Source organism: Cryptosporidium ryanae (assembly GCF_009792415.1).
Source record: "Cryptosporidium ryanae isolate 45019 chromosome Unknown contig_8, whole genome shotgun sequence".
Lineage (NCBI taxonomy): Eukaryota > Apicomplexa > Conoidasida > Eucoccidiorida > Cryptosporidiidae > Cryptosporidium > Cryptosporidium ryanae.
In genome coordinates, this window is record NW_027125486.1 from 319617 (window position 1) to 336323 (window position 16707).

Genomic DNA, 16707 nt, shown 5'->3' on the forward strand with positions numbered 1-16707 from the left:
CAGTACCATTAAGTATTTAATGATAAAATGAATAAATGGAGTTTTAACTTGTTAAGAGGAATACACAGTAGTTGAATATCATTTAGGGAAAGCAAAATATTTTTAATCTAAAAAAAATTAAAAATTCAAACCTTGAGTAATATTTTGTTTTTAATTCAAACCCTTAATTCGGATTCGAATTTTTTAATGAGGTCCACAATAAAACTAGAAAATAGATTTCAACAAGGAAAATAGGTGAAATGGCGCTTAAACTAGCATGTGTTTGTTACAAAGGTATTAAAAATATTGGATTGAATTAACTAAATTCGAAAATATATGGATGTATTTGAATAGGTGTACATTAGAGAGTAATGTTTATTAAATTAGGATTACGAATATCAAGGGTATTCGCTGCACTTAGCTTTCTATTATTTAAAAGTCACGTTGAAAATGCGACGTTTAAACCCTCAAGTTACTTTGTAACTCAAACAGTAATTAATACTTATTCGAGTTTTTGTTGGGAGCATTCAGGGAACGCTATGTATTTTCCTATTTTAGTATCTTCAAATACAGGGTGGGGTTCGACTTTGGTGGTACAGTTCGATCTATCTGCGTACAAGGATAAGATTAAATATGGAATGTCGTCAGATTCAGTTATTAATATAAATACGTACTGTGATACTACTCACTGCGGTTGCAACGAGAATAGACTCAAATTTACCCTCATGGCTACTTGCACAGACCTATGCTCTAGAACATCATATTTAGTCAAAGATCCGGAAACAATTGTTCAAGTACCTTCAATTGTAACAATAACATCAGATCATCTGGAAACAGCACCTTCTTCGTTACAGGTTAATATAGGTGGAATTTTCCAGTATAGCATTATGGAGACCCTCTTAAATTCATGCGACTTAAGGTATTTTACTATTGGGGTAACAAATACAGGCAAATGCACATCATGGATAGATATAACCTCTTGGGTAATAAATGGTTTGTAGCTTTATAATTATTTAAAGACATAGAAGTAAATATTGTGGATACCACGCTAAAATATATTAATTATAAATTTAATATATTAAACTAAAAAAATAATGTATGGATGAATATACAGACTAATTATATATTTTTGTTTTAACTTCATATCGAATTAGCTTTGAAATTCAGTAAATTGGAATTCAAGTATTAATAGCTAAAACAAGTTACTGAATTGAATTTCTGATACATTCAACTAGAATGTTAATTCTTATATCATCTATAAATTCAACATTAAAGTCAAAACTACGACTATCCGATATACATTCAGCAAACATACAGGTAAATATGCCGCAGTCTGATCCATTTTGTTGTTGAGGAACAGGGTCATTAAAAACAGTAAAATGTTTTATATTTCTATTAAATTTTTTTTTTTTCTTGTCAAGATGTTCATCATGTATATATCTGTTCATATTATCATAAAATATTTTTGACATTTTCAAACACCCAACATGATTTTGGTAGGTTCCACCTAGAGAATCAAGATACATAATATAATCCTCATCAAAATTAACTACTCCCAAAGTCCAGTGAACGTTGTTTGTGTTGATTGGAACGAGTACTAAGTTATAATTAAAGATATCAATCTTTTTTCTAGATGTCCATCTTGATACATTACTATAGCAATATCCAGAATCACCATTTTTATCGGTAGTAAGTCTCGTGTAAAAAAAAGTATTCCAAAACCATATTTTAGGTTTACTTCCACAGTCATTTATTTTTTCATTCCTTTCTTGCAATAACGAAAAATAAAAGTTAATAACTTCATCATTTAGCCATCTTTGTGGTCTTAGGCACTGAACATCTTCTACAGTTAACTCTATATTGGCTCTCTTGTTTGCTGCTATTATGTGTCCCATATTCTCCCACTTATATAAATAATTTAAAGCTAAATTAGTTTCTTCTAAAGAGTACTTTATTGGATACTTATAAACAATTAAATATCTTTTTTCACTACCTTCTACTTCACTTGGTTCTTTGTCGTCTGAATCATCAAATCCGTAAACTATTTTCTTAAACTCTCTTCTTTTTTTCTCGAGTTTCTCTTCGTAAACTGCAAGTCTATTTAATTGTTTATCTAAAATATCAAGTTTATTATTGTTTGAGGCAGACAAGCTTTTTACATAATCTATAGAGTTTCTCAACAACTCACTTCTGTTCTCATTCTCACAATGTATTATATTACACTTGTTTCTAATTTCGTTCACATGAATATTTGTTCTTTTTATATTTAAAATACCATTTGGAGTCAAATAATTTGAACTATAATAATCGTAATCAAATTTTAAGCCTCCTCTTTTAGGGAACCTAATGCTTTTTATGCATTCATTCTTGCTCCTTAGTTGCTGACACCCTGTGTTTATGCTCATATATTGAGACAAAATCCTGTCACTGTTCATTATCTTTAGTGGCAAACTGCCACCAAATCTTTTTTTCCTCATGTTCTGTGTATGATCACACAAATTCCAAAAACATCTACTTTAAATTGTTAATTTATAATAATAAAAAAAAAACCAATTCTCAAATCGTATAGTAGATCCATTAAAATCAAAAGCATTTACAATTAAGTGCGGAAATACAGTAATCCATTTATACAAGTTGTAACAGTATTATTTGCTATTAAACAACATCCAAATCTAATTAATATTCATTTTTATTAATTTAACTGTTATTACTTCCTTAGTTATCAAATATAAACTGTACAATTAATATATCTGTTTAATATTTAATGCCAATCTTCTTAAAAGCGCAACTCGAGAGAACAATTAACATACAAACATACAAAATAACTCTTTTAGTTTAAAATAATGTCAGTTATATGTAATTTCTCTGGTTCACATAAATTCCCGACTTGAAATTACCTAGACCGATTAAAGGCGCTAATATTTAACCTAAATATGCCTGTACCAATAAAGATAAAAACACACTAAAATTCCCCATTAAAATAAGAAAGTGATCATAACTGGAATAAAAGGAATTACACAGAATGTTTTGTGAATCCTGTATTGTTTTATCACAGTAAACGACCGCAATCCACAAATCACACAGGTGCTATACATCAGGGATTCACTACTGACATGTTTGCCATATACAGACATTTATTCATAATGAGAACAAACATAATGTTTCATAAATAATATGAATTTAGTCATATATTTATGGCAAAAGGCTTTCTTCCACCTAGACCTCTCTTGAAAATTCAAAATCAATAAAGCAGTAAAGGAGAAAACAACAAAAACCACATAAACATTAACCCTATCATTATTTCTTGTGTTCCTTTTCTATAATCATAACTTGTTAATGTATAAATAAAAATAAAAAAGTTCCCACTCTACTTCACATCCAATTTTGTTCTATATAAAAGAAAAAACCTACACACATAATAGTTACTTTTCTTAGCGCCAAAACAATAAATTAGACAGCAAGTATTAAAATCTATACGTCTAAAAAATATCTACATGTATTAAGGATATAAAATGGACAAATAACCCTCATAAATAGGCATAAACGTGCATAGAAAATAACAGGATACGGGCTAGGAGCACCGTTTCAGTTATTAATTATATTATATAGTAATTAATAATTATTGCAATAGATTTAATATCATAAATATTTATTATTGAATAAGTTTTTTATTCAAGTCTTACTACATTAAAAATGTCTTCAGGTGTTAAGATTCATCAAGACTGTGTAGATGCCTTTCAAAAACAAAAGATTAGAAAGCAACACAGATACTTGCTTTATAAGTTGGATTCATGCTATGAGAATATAGTATTATTCAAGGCGTCTGGACCGGAAGAAACATACGAAGATTTCCTTGCAGCTATTCCAGAAGAAGAATGTTTCTATGCAACAATTGATTTGCCAGACCCCCATGGTCAGAACCCAAAGCTAATTTTCTTGATGTACACTCCAGAAAATGCTAAGGTTAAGGACCGTATGGTATTCGCTTCTTCCAAGGATGGATTCGTAAAGAAGCTGGAGGGTGTGCACGGCAAATTATTACAGGCATCTGAAAAGTCTGACTTGGATTACAAAACAGTTACTGAACAATACTTTTAAATTGATTACTGATATCATTCTTTGTTCCAATAACTTCAACTCCGTGTTTTATCTGTTATTCACTCGAGTAGTAAGAATTTGGTACCAAAAATGTATTAGAGTTCATATTAAAGGTTGTAGTTTATTACTAAGTCGTTTATTTACTTATTTATATTATCACTCTAAAAAATATTGAATAACATGTTATTAGTGATAGTATTTCAGATACACTGGTGTTAATTATTTATTTATTCCACTATTGTACGGACCTTAACTACTTGTTTATTAGTGTTATAGTCTATTTTTTGTAATTTCTATTCATTTCCTCGGAGAGATTCTTCGACTAGTAGCAAAATGAGATACTTCCGGGGGAAAATTGGGAGCAAATACTGGCAAATGTAATGTTAATACATATTATGACATTTTAAATATGGAATTAAAATTGACAGTCTCTTCAGACACTGTAAAATAATTGAAATTACTTGTTTTTCACATTTAAAGATGAACCCACATTACAATAACTATATTTCACGTTTAGTTTGTACAACAGAAAACAACTTAGAGACGCATTTTTCACTTCGTTTTGTTTGTAAAAATAAGTCTAAAAATTTAGTTAAATAAAAAAAGACATGTAAAAGTTCAATTATAATATTAAAAATTTCATTAGAACAGCACACACAAATTTTAAATGTTTTACCTAATTTATTTTCAGCAGATTTACGCAAACACGAGCCTTGGAGAATATAATAGTGGCGCGAGAGTTAATGTGCATAAACACAAATAGATTCACAGGCCGCAAGTACAAATATTTTTAATAGAAAAAGAAACTACACTTGGGATAGTAAATGTACATAAAAAGACTTTTGCATTTATAAACAATGGATGAAGGGGATTGCGAGAAGTTGGGTGAACTATTTAGAGCAAGTGGTGTGAGTACAAATGTAAAAAGAAAAAAGTGTTGGGATTTACTTAAAAAACATAGTTTAGACAAAGTGAGTTTTAATTGGAATGAATCATCATTTAAGGGGGGGTTAAAATTAATGAGTATAAGGGAAAAATTGGATACAGATTCAGATATATTACTCAGAAATAGAATAAGCCCATATATAGATGACAATTCTATTACAAAATGGTCAATGTCAATTCCTGAAGAAAATTTAAAAAAAAACAATGTCAAGTTAGGAAATCAACTCAAAAATGGTGAATTTGGAGTTTTAGACTTTATTTACAATTCAGAAGAGCCTGATTTTTCGAACTATATGGTATTTGATGATTTATTTATTGAAAAAAACAGCAGCAACAAAATGAAAGAATGCTCAAATAAATCGAAAGAATACTTTACAACCGGTTTATCTGAGTACGCCAAAAACAATACTGGAGTTGTTGAGAATTATTTCAACAAGGAGAATATCGGAAAAAATCAAAGTGTAAATAATAATTTATTGAGTTGTATTGAAAGAGACTCTAATAAAGGAAGTACAAAAAGTAGAAATCAGGAGGCAGAGGATTTATTTGCAGCACTTAGTATTCATGGAAATATTAAATTGGAGCATATTGAATGGGTGCTTAGTATAAGAACAGAACCAAAAAATTTTATAAGTGAGACGGACGTCATAGGTTTAAAAGGCATTAAGAAAATGCTTAGAGATAAAATAATTAATCCAATACAAAGGCCGGATTTACACATAGGTCTGCACTCTGCTCCAAGAGGGATACTGCTTTTTGGTCCACCTGGAACTGGCAAAACAATGTTGGCTAAGTGGATCGCAAGTGAATGCAAAGCCACCTTCTACGATATTTCACCGGGAAGTATAATGAGCAAGTTTTATGGTGAAACTGAAAACATAATTAAAACATTATTTATGGTTTCTGAATACTCATCTCCTTCTATAATATTTATAGACGAAATAGACAGCATATTCAGCAAAAGAAGTAGTAACGCTGATGATAACAATATAAGAATAAAAAATCAATTCTTACAAATGATTGATGGTGTTCAAAGTGATATGTCAAAAATAGTTGTAGTTGTTGGAGCCACAAATAGACCTGACATATTAGATGATGCAGCTTTAAGAAGACTTAGCAAAAGAGTATTAGTTCCGCTCCCTGATTTAGAAAGTAGAGTTCAACAAATTCAACATATACTAAAAAATAACAGTCATGGAGGTTGTAAACTAAGTGAAGAAAATCTTTACTTAATTGCAAAGGAGATTGATGGATGGAATGGAAGTGATATTAAAAATCTGTGCATTAAAGCTGCAGAATTTTCGTATGATGAAACTATAGAAAAGTATAATGGAATTCAAAATGTCCCTAACACCGAGGCATTCAGACCTATCAATATCAAAGACTTTTTAGATTCTCTCAAACTAGTCAAGCCGAGTTACTCTTCCGAAAATGATATGAGTACCGACTTGATTAAATGGTCAAATTTATTCGGTGTTACTTAATATAGCTTTAAAATTACCGCATGAAAACAAAACCACGGACTTGTCATTATTCTCAATATTCAAATAGATTCAAATAGGTTTTTCTATTGCTCCCCCTTTTCCCACAAACATCAAGCCACCAATGACGGAAAAGTCAGTTTGTGGCAAAAATTAAAAGAAAAGTGACAAAAATGTGTCTGTAAATCTGAAATAACAAGTGTTATGTGGTTTAATTGTTAAAATTATATTAAGTAAAGTTTTTAATTTCCAAATAATTAGAATGGGTATCTATCAATATAATTATCAATACTTATAACTCCTTTGTATCACTTTGTCTATCTATTATTAGCACTACCAATCTGCAAAAAGCCAAAAATCTAAGTGTGGATATTTACTTAATTCCCTCGGATGTCTCCAAAACTACCGGATTAAAAATACATATTACCTCGTTAAATTTAAATAGAGGATTAGATTCGATTCACTATGAAATAGGAATTTAAAATTCAAATATGTACACAATAGACAGATAAATGACACAAATAACGCGATTACACTAATAAAATATAATTATCTCTAATTTATTATACTTTACTATTTTAAACTAATAATTACTAGGCTTTAGGTCTAACCCTGATATTCAGTGGCTATTTCTGTTTCTCCCAAAACCTCTACCTTGGTTGTCAGATCTACCAATGCGTTCTTGAACCTTCTTTGTATGAGTTGCTGGGAAAACTGATGCTGGCAAGTCCAAATAACGTCTTAGAAATTCAACACCCTCATCTGTTAAAAAGTAGTAGTTGTGTTGCCAAGTAAATTTTTCAGTAACAACTTCCTTAGATAACAAAGACTTCATTGTTAACATAACCTGAAGATTTGGTACATCTAACTCTGAATGTCTTGGATCGTTCGGGTTTTTGTGTACAACTATAACTCCTTCTTTAAATAAGTAAGAATATATAGCTCTTTGGTTCTTCTTGGAAACCAAGGATGCTCTAGATCCACATACTGCGTAAGAAGACATATTCAATTCCACAATTAGTTAAAAACGGTAAAGATTCCTAGGCTTTATTTCTGTACTTGTAAACCTTGAATTTTTATGGGTGAGGAATTTTGCTTTTTTATTTCAATTAAAAACGCGAAATAAATTTAAATTTAGTTTGCAAACTATTTTCATATTAATTATTTATGTTAAATATTACTTATAAGTTACCCGCCTTGAGACAGGTGTTAGTTATTCAAATACAGTTAGACAAAAAACTACAAATATAAATTAAATAAAGAACTGATTAAGTACTCACTTAGACCGCCATTTGTAGTATTTAAACTATATACACAAATTCAATTTGATTTATTATTTAGCAAGAAGAAATAAATAGCATTCCATATATACTTGTCATTAAAAGGCTATTAAACACGGCTATATTAAGGCACTCTTTTCTTTCTATTAAATATTTTTGAAAAGAACGAAAACTTGTCTTTTTTTTGAGACTCGTTATTTTGATCGTTTTTGTTTGCAGTAGTTTTCTGAGCAGGAATATGATATCCCACTGTTGAAGGTATTATTTGCCTGAAATTATAGCCATAAGGCGTTTTACCGTCATATTGTGAATAATAGCTATGTATAGGCGTTAGTTCAAAATCGGGAACATTTGTATAATAAGGCATATTTGGAATGCTGTTGAATAATATAAATTCCACTGCCATTCTCCAACCATTATCTTTGAATCCTTTAGAAGTATCCACAACAAACCACTTGGTTCTGTTGTCGATTTGCGGTGGAAGATAACATAGTCCGAGCAAACTTGCGAATTCTGCAGGCTGTTTTGGCCACGAATCTGACGTAAATCCGAATGTGTTGAATAAAACACAAAATCTGCAACTACTTAGTTGTTGACTATACAATAAAGATCTCAATTCATTGTTTATTTCGTCAAACACCAATTTGTCTCCTTGTAATAGACTTACCACATAAACTACTGCTCTTATTTTTATTGTACTAAACATAATTGGCAACAAATTCTTTATGAAAGACTCGTCTCCGGATGTGTCCCAAATAAGCAATGATTTTCCCATATAATTTAATATTTCAAAATTAAAACTTTCTGTTTTTTGTAATTTCGGCACTGTCTCAAGTCCTCCGAATAAAGATGAATACAAAAGTGTGGTCTTCCCTGCATCAGACAAGCCCGTGAGAATTATGTTTACCCCAAAATTCCGACTTTGTTTGAATAGTTGCATACTTATATTCTCATTTGTTTCTTTCTAAACCCTTTTATTAAATTTATTTCGTAAAAAAAAAAATCCATTTAAAAAAATAAAGATACAATATGAAATATTTAAAGTATTTCTACCACAAATATAAAGGACAAACTAAGCAGCTTGGTGTTTACCTATAAGGTGTAATATCCACATAATTTATTGGTTTTGATATTTCCCTTCTGTTACATATTCTGCATTTTAAATATATAAAATAAAAAATTACATTGCCGCCATAAAATAATTGTTAGATCCCATCTTAACTATAACCTCGTGACAATAAAAAAATATGTAAATAACAAAAATGCATAGCAGTAGCACACTCACTATTGAAATTAAAACTAAAATATTTTATTATAAATGTGTTAATAATAAAAAACTCATGCATGCATGCTATATTCAAATCTAACCAAAGTCATTGGTATTTTTTGTTAATGTTTATATTGTAAATAAATGTCAAATAATTTACCGCCCGAGACTGTACGAGTATCGTATGCATGCTTTTGGCGGGAAATTTCGAGATTATTTATAGGTTGAAAAATTAGTTTATTAAAGCCGCAAGGTGTGAAATTACAAAAAAAATAAAAGGATAAAGAAAAAGGAACTAAATTAGAATATAAATAATACATTAAATATTAGTGTATCGTAGCCTTTAAAAAATATTAAATAGAAGTTTTTTTTGTTCCCGGAAACTTGTAGGTAGTTCGAATTAAGATAATTTGCAAGACAACATACTCTAAATCTAAAAATTGTGCAAAAAAACGAAAATTAATTTTTTTCTTTTTACTTAAATTAATATTAAAATAAAAGCTAATTATTTATTGTTACATTCCAATGAATATAGACGAAATAGAAATTGATGATGCTGAAGCAAGAGCTATAAAGGAAGCGGAATACATTGCAGCTTCTGAAAGTCAAAGACTCGTCCAAGAACTCTCATTAAGATTAGATTTGTCAGAACCCAACTCTAAAGTAGGCTCTAGAATTCAATCCTCAACAGAAATATCAATTGAAAATGATGAGAATAATGATAAGCAAGAGGAAAACGTAGAAATTCAAAATAAGATAGCTTGTGAACCAATTATTATGAGCGATGAAAATTCAAATGAGAATGAAAATGAGATTAATCTGATATCACAAGAATCAAAGCTGGTATTGAGCGAATTTAAAAATGACTTTGATAATTCAATGATGGAGCAAGAAGAGAAGAGTGGTAATAGCGATTCAGAATGTGACCACATCGATGTTGTGATAATAGAGGAATCTAAAATAGATGAATCAGAGAATACAAAAGAAGAAGATGAAAATAACAAATTATTAAGTGTTTACGAAAATAATGAAGAGTTCATACTTACAAAGGGCTGTACCGTTCAGATTGGTAATATTAAAGAATATGCTAAAAGCAGTTGTGATCAAATTTTAGATATTAAAAAATCACTGATTAGTAATATAAAAATGAATGTATATGAAACAAACGAAACAATTAAAAAATCATCTGTTGACTATTTCAATACATTCCATTCCAAGTTGATCCTCATGGCAGGTCTCCATAGTCCAGATGATTGTTCAATATGCAAAGAATTCAGACGTCAAGATGTGCCATTGCTTAATTAGCTATAAACTTCACTAGATAAATTATCTAAGAGCAAAATTATACGAAATAATTTGACAAGTTAGTCACAACCAACTAATATAATAATTACATATTTATTTTCGGAAAATATTAAGTCATTTATTGTTTATTGGACTTTACAATTGATGTAAATCTCAATTATTTGAGACTAATTAAGGTATGAAGCTAATATCAGAACTAAACACTTGCCAAGATACAAGTAACCTGACTTTTATTTGATTTTTTAGTGATAATTAGCATATAAAATAAGCTACTAAATGGTGTTTATACTATAATTAAAGGAAAATATGAAAACAAATAAATGACTAAGAAATGTTAGTAACAATAGGATAAGAATGAGAAATGTAAAAAAATAAAGTGAGATGCTATTTTTGCTACTCTTCTTCATTTATTAAGTACTTTTTTTTATTAATGAAACACGGATTCACACTAGCAATGTCAAATTATTTCACTACTTACGACTCATTATATTGATAGAAAAGGTTCCGAATGCTATTACTAAGATCAGTAAACTTGAGCCAACCTCACTCTTTTGCATCAATTACTTTCCTCTTGCAAGTCCTTATACCTCATATTAATTAGGAAAACATATTAATGATTTATTGACAAATATACTAAAAGAAACATCATAACACGTTTTAGTATAATAAAAACGTAGCAGAATAAAATTCATTCCATCTCAAACAAAATTTTGTTGTTACTAGTGACTTCGTCCAATAAAGCAGTCTCTACAACGGGGGGTGTAAATTCAGAATTTTGAATTTCCTCCTTGATTTGAGAGGAAGATATACCCAAATTAACATTTTTGTCCTCGCTTGTTATTTCCCTTTTAACACTCTCCATTATTTCACGAGAAGCCATAGACCCTGTTGGTTTCAGTTTAACTCCTAACTTAATTTCCTGCAACAACTTAGGCATGAGAGAACTTTTATCATCGTCAGTGACATTGTCCTCTAGATCCTTATCAGGTTTTTTGGAGGAAGAAAGTTTCGTATCTAGTTTACATTGAAAACCGGGACCACTATATTTCTTTATTATGGGAATTTTTTCCAATTCATAGTTCTTTTCTGAAACAGAATATTCCAAAGTCTTCAAATCCATTTCTTGGTTACGTGGATGAAGTCTTTTAAGAATACTGTTTCGCCTTTCCTCCAGAAAAGTTGACTGGGCTTTTTTCTTTGTGTCTTTTATTGCCGATGAAAATGAAAAATTTGGAATGCTTTCAAGCTCATTTAAATCCTTATAATCGATTTTTTTGTGTAATGTTGAAATAGGAGAAGACTGATGTCTGAATTTTGATTGAAAAACCTCAAGCCTGTCGTCTTTATATTCTTCCGACTCTCGTTTGTAATCCTTTTCAAAACTCGGATCATTAGGATACGTTAATTTTGCAGTATACCAACAAAAATAACGTATTTTTTCAGAATTTCCTATATTTTTATATTGTCCATCAGTTAGTTTTACAACTTGGGCCAAAATAATATCCCTATCCCCCTTTTTATAAAGCTTTTTAATGTAGTATTTGCAACTCCTGTACATCATTGACCCACCTCCACCTACGTAATAGCCAGATAAAATGTCCTTATTCAGATTTAATACAGTAGCCTTTGGATTGTTAATGAGCAAACTTTGATTTATCAATGATGTTATCTCTCTATTTCTAAATGAAATGTAATCTTCAATTGTTGAAATTTGAGAAGATATATTTGTAGTGCGAGTAAACCAAGGGCATTCATAAATTTTAGATGAGTAAGGAGAGGTATTAAAAGAACAAACTGAACATGCTGACTGAGTTTTCTGTGCTGAATTCTCCATAATAGTACTGGAATTAGAGTAGATTCCAGAATTTGTATCATACCAATTATATTCTTCTGAAGTATTAGAGGTTGGCTCTGTTAGTTCCGTCGAGTCAAGAGAAATATCATCTATAATATTCATATTTGAGTGAGAGTCACTGCATTTAACAGAAACTTTGATACCTGCATAATAAAAAAATATTTTAGTTTGCCTTAATGGTAGCTGAAGCCCATTTTGGCAAATCTGGGAATAGTCAACATATTTATTCTTTTCCAATTTACCATTATTTTTATTAAGTAACTTCGATATATAATCACTATGCAAATCCTCCCAAAAACTAAAACAACTCTCTAATATTGTATATGAGGCTCTTAAAAATAAAAGTTGATTTTTAGACTCATTGTCCAAAGACATGTACTTTGTTTTGAGTTGTAAAGAGTCTATATTTCTTAGTGGTTGATTATCTGATAAATAATTAAGCACTTTTTTAAAATAATAAGAGTTAATATTTACAAATATTCCATTGACTTCCAAAAGAATAGAATAGATTAGCAACATTCTATAGGCTTGAATTAGCCAAAATGGGTCAAAAGGACTTATTTTTTCAGTGCTTATTTCGTACTCCAGTATCAATCTTCTTAATAATTCATTAGAATACCTTATTATATCCATCCTGCCTATTTTTGTTGGTAAAACAGTTGATATTTCACCTATTATTTCCTCTTTCAACTTAGTTTGATGGATAAAGAAGTTGTTGAATGAACTGAGATGATTTGTACCACCATCCCCTGTTATTTTTGATTCTGGAATGTCCATTTTTTTGTTTAAAATATATTTTGAATTTGTATCATTTATTTTATTATTCAAACAATATTGAATCATATCACAACTTTGAAGAAGTTTTCTGTATATACTTGTCAATATCGTTGGAAGCTTATTTTCTTTTTTTGAATCGTATCCCCTTATATTAGAGCCTTCTTTTTCATTTATAGTTCTCTTGTCCACAAATTCCTTATTCTCAGAAAAACTAAATAATTCGCTATATTCAGAGAGATATGGACAAGAGTAACCCAATATTCTATCTCTTTGAAATGCAGCTATTATCCTCGGACATTTTATTTTATTGTATTTCAAATCGTCCCCAGATGTAAAACTCATAGCAAGACCTATTATACTTCTTTTAAAGTTTCCATTATTCATGCAACTGTCAAACATAGCCTCGTTGGGGTTAGAGTTCCCAATTATTCCCCTAATAATACTTGGAATAACTTCATATGTACATTCAACCAATTTTAACGACTTGTCTGAAAAAATAAATCCATCATTGATAGCAAATTCTGTAATGGTATTACTTAAAGCATACTTTATCCTTAGAAAAAACCTTATTATTAACAAATTAACTATAAAATATACTATTTTACTCATTTGTAAAGTTCATTTATATTAATTTGTACTTGTATTTGATGAAATATGAGTTTTATTTGAGTTTTATATTTCATATAGCTATCAAACCCAATAAACAATGACGAGTATTTTATATTTCTTAGTTCATATTTTTTCTTATTTTGCTATCTTTTATTTTTAGTGTTCACATATCTAAACCAATCATTATTGTCAAATACACAAACAAATACACAGTGATTAATAAAGTGATGCTCTTAACATAAGCGTGAAACCAAAAACAGTTATTTATGTCCGGTATTATGTTTATATCACATCCACAAATATACACTTTTTCCAAATTTCATAAACTAATGCTTTTTCGTATTTTTGTCAGTGTATATAACTGAAAATAGGCGCCTAATGCATGCAATTTTATTTATTCCCTTTCCACTATTAGAGATAAAAAAAGTCAAGTTACCTGTAACTTTTAAGTGTTATATTTGTTATGTTACCCTAAAATATAATCAAATCCCTTCTTTTGTAATTAAACACTTAAAATATAAATTTTTTGAAGTATAACACAAAATAAAAACATGTACATATTTTACTAAAAGGAATGCAAAAAAAAAAAAAAATCGCATAAAAGTAATAAAATAATAGTAAAAATAGTACTAATGGCTAAGTTGTATCTCTAGTGTAGAAATCAATACAATATGAGTAATAAACTGTCAAGATGTATTCAATCCTTTGACAAAAATCATTTTGTGTTTACTGTTTTATTAATGTGACGAAGTAATAAAAAGAAAAATAAATGACATCCTGTTAAAGTAGATTTCCAAACGAAAAGAAATCTTAATAAAAAATCTAGCAATATAATTAATTACTTAATAGTTTATTCAATGTAGTCATTTATTAATCGTTCCCATTTGTTCTCTTCTTCGGCGTTATCCTCAGCAGTGTCTTCTTCTAAATCATTTAATTCCTCAGATTCTAGATCTTCTTTCTCTTCTCTAACAATGTTACCTTGGTGATCAACATGTATATTTTGATCATGTGCTTGAATAACCATAAAATCATCTGATTCTTCAGCTTCTTCTTCCAAACTTTGAAAATGTTTATATATTATATCCCTGGCTTGAGACCTAGTTACTCCATCTGGTAATTTTCCCGTATCGTCAATGAAACCAAAACTCAAACTATGAGCACACGCTTCTTCAATTACAGCAATACCCATATTTTTCCTAAATTTAAATCTGACAGTTAAGAAATGAGCAACACAAAATCTAACCATAGACACGGGTTCGACTCTAAAGACTGAATACTGAATTACATCTGCAACTTTCTTTGCTTTAAAAACTGGCTTCTTCTTAACACCTGACTTAATTAACAATTCGTTTGCATAAATCATAAATCTAATTGCCCTTACAATTACAAATAATTTTTCTATGTAATCTGGCCTTTTGTGAGCTTCAAATGTGTGGAAAACATTAACAATTTGTTGGAATGCTTTTTCAGCATAGGCTTTAGCGCTGTCTGCTCCCATATGTCTTTTACCTTGATATATTTCATCTATTCGTTTAGAATATTTAGTTACTAGTGGTTTGTATTTCTTACTTTCAAACTCGTTACTAGATAAACACTTTTTAACTCTGCTGCATATTTCTTTTGAATGAGGAACAATACTGTCATCACTCCATAAATTAACTGCTTGAATGCATAAATATTCTTTGAATTTTTTTCCAATTCCTATCATAAACAAAGAAGCTCCCATTAAGTCTTGGAGTGAATAACTTGGAAGCAAACCATTTACAAACGGTTTTATACCTGAATACATACAATGCAAGTTTTCCAAATAAAATAAAGATGGTATTTCTATTAATTCAACCCCGTAATAATACACCCTCTCTAAAGGATCTATTGGCATTGTACATAAGTTCTCGTCATCTACTAATATTGGCATTCTTTCTTTCGCTGACAACAAATATCTCCATCTCCTCCATAACAAATAAGCATATTTTCTTCTTATTTTTCTGGCTTTCTTCTGACGCTCATGTAAATACGTTTTTTGAACAGGTATATGAGTTCTTAAATTATTAACATACATTTGAAATGTAACGTGCATATCATCACTATTTAAACCATATCTTAACGGTCCTATATTTGTATTTTTTCTTCTTACCAAGTACCAATTTAATACGTTCATTCTACCATATAATATTGATGTATTTGTTTGCTGATGTCTAGGAACCATTCCTGAATATTTACTTTGTGCATGTCTTAAACCATTTTCTTGATTTGATTTATTTTGTGAATCTGACGTAGAGCTTCTTTCTTTTGTAGTGCTTGATCCTAGTACAAGTACATTGCATATAACAATCAATATCACCAACCATAAATAAATTATACTTGAAAGATTCATTTTATATATCTAATATTTAAAACAAGCAGTGCTTCTGTAATTTATCAATTATTACTGTTGTATTTTCTATTTATACGTTAAAAACACATTTAGCTACCTTCTTCAACTCTGAATTTTTGTCTTAAATTGGCCGAAATGTTATTAATACTAACAATATAGATATTGTCTGTATCTTAGTATATCTATTTTACTTAATTCTATATAAATCACTCTATTGTTTTTCCTTTTTAACAAATCCGTCTTCCAAACATCTATTGTTAAATTTAAATTTTTATTTTAAAATTCATTTCAGGACATTTTAAACTCTCAGATACCGCTCTATGTAAGTATAGCATGCATTTTTTTATTGTTGCCCGTGATTATATTCACATGTAGACACGGGACCACGTATACACATTTTTATATTTACACAAATTGTATGTATGCATCATGTAATGTATATATTTAAAAGATAAATGTATGAATGTATTTAGTCGCTTGTATGCACGAGTCGTACTTTTAATGGTTTTTTGAGAATTGTTTTTAAAATATGTGGGAAATTGATGAATGGTTTGAGTGAATAATATTCTGTTAAACAGAAGTGTTAAGCTATGAATAAATAACACAATTTCTTTTTAACAATATTAGTTAGTTTAGCAGATAACACACTATTTGAAAAAGAAAGTTAGTCTTTAATATACAAATTTTTCTTTTTGCTGAATACTTTGTATCTTTTATTTTGAAAGTAGCAACAA

General features: G+C 29.4%; 9 protein-coding genes across 9 annotated transcripts; 4 read left to right on the forward strand and 5 right to left on the reverse strand.

Annotated features, from left to right (window-relative positions):
- Nucleotides 1–350: 350 nt before the first annotated feature.
- On the forward strand, nt 351–980 carry FG386_003402 (uncharacterized protein; the record flags this gene model as incomplete). Its single annotated transcript, XM_067342864.1, has 1 exon — nt 351–980. The coding sequence occupies one exon, from the start codon at nt 351–353 to the stop codon at nt 978–980; it is 630 nt and encodes a 209-aa protein (XP_067199091.1).
- Nucleotides 981–1181: 201 nt separating this feature from the next.
- FG386_003403 (uncharacterized protein) lies at nt 1182–2456 on the reverse strand (the record flags this gene model as incomplete). Its single annotated transcript, XM_067342865.1, has 1 exon — nt 1182–2456. One exon carries the CDS (start codon nt 2454–2456, stop codon nt 1182–1184), a length of 1275 nt encoding a protein of 424 aa, XP_067199092.1.
- Nucleotides 2457–3672: 1216 nt separating this feature from the next.
- Nucleotides 3673–4077, forward strand: FG386_003405 (actin depolymerizing factor-related; the record flags this gene model as incomplete). Its single annotated transcript, XM_067342867.1, has 1 exon — nt 3673–4077. One exon carries the CDS (start codon nt 3673–3675, stop codon nt 4075–4077), a length of 405 nt encoding a protein of 134 aa, XP_067199094.1.
- An 857-nt stretch (nt 4078–4934) lies between these two features.
- Nucleotides 4935–6506, forward strand: FG386_003406 (uncharacterized protein; the record flags this gene model as incomplete). The annotated part of the gene is made up of 1 exon (XM_067342868.1): nt 4935–6506. One exon carries the CDS (start codon nt 4935–4937, stop codon nt 6504–6506), a length of 1572 nt encoding a protein of 523 aa, XP_067199095.1.
- A 616-nt stretch (nt 6507–7122) lies between these two features.
- Nucleotides 7123–7506, reverse strand: FG386_003407 (40S ribosomal protein S10; the record flags this gene model as incomplete). The annotated part of the gene is made up of 1 exon (XM_067342869.1): nt 7123–7506. The coding sequence occupies one exon, from the start codon at nt 7504–7506 to the stop codon at nt 7123–7125; it is 384 nt and encodes a 127-aa protein (XP_067199096.1).
- A 401-nt stretch (nt 7507–7907) lies between these two features.
- Nucleotides 7908–8723, reverse strand: FG386_003408 (ADP-ribosylation factor; the record flags this gene model as incomplete). The annotated part of the gene is made up of 1 exon (XM_067342870.1): nt 7908–8723. The coding sequence occupies one exon, from the start codon at nt 8721–8723 to the stop codon at nt 7908–7910; it is 816 nt and encodes a 271-aa protein (XP_067199097.1).
- An 852-nt stretch (nt 8724–9575) lies between these two features.
- Nucleotides 9576–10355, forward strand: FG386_003409 (uncharacterized protein; the record flags this gene model as incomplete). The annotated part of the gene is made up of 1 exon (XM_067342871.1): nt 9576–10355. The coding sequence occupies one exon, from the start codon at nt 9576–9578 to the stop codon at nt 10353–10355; it is 780 nt and encodes a 259-aa protein (XP_067199098.1).
- A 688-nt stretch (nt 10356–11043) lies between these two features.
- On the reverse strand, nt 11044–13596 carry FG386_003410 (uncharacterized protein; the record flags this gene model as incomplete). Its single annotated transcript, XM_067342872.1, has 1 exon — nt 11044–13596. One exon carries the CDS (start codon nt 13594–13596, stop codon nt 11044–11046), a length of 2553 nt encoding a protein of 850 aa, XP_067199099.1.
- Nucleotides 13597–14446: 850 nt separating this feature from the next.
- FG386_003411 (uncharacterized protein) lies at nt 14447–15973 on the reverse strand (the record flags this gene model as incomplete). The annotated part of the gene is made up of 1 exon (XM_067342873.1): nt 14447–15973. One exon carries the CDS (start codon nt 15971–15973, stop codon nt 14447–14449), a length of 1527 nt encoding a protein of 508 aa, XP_067199100.1.
- Nucleotides 15974–16707: the final 734 nt, after the last annotated feature.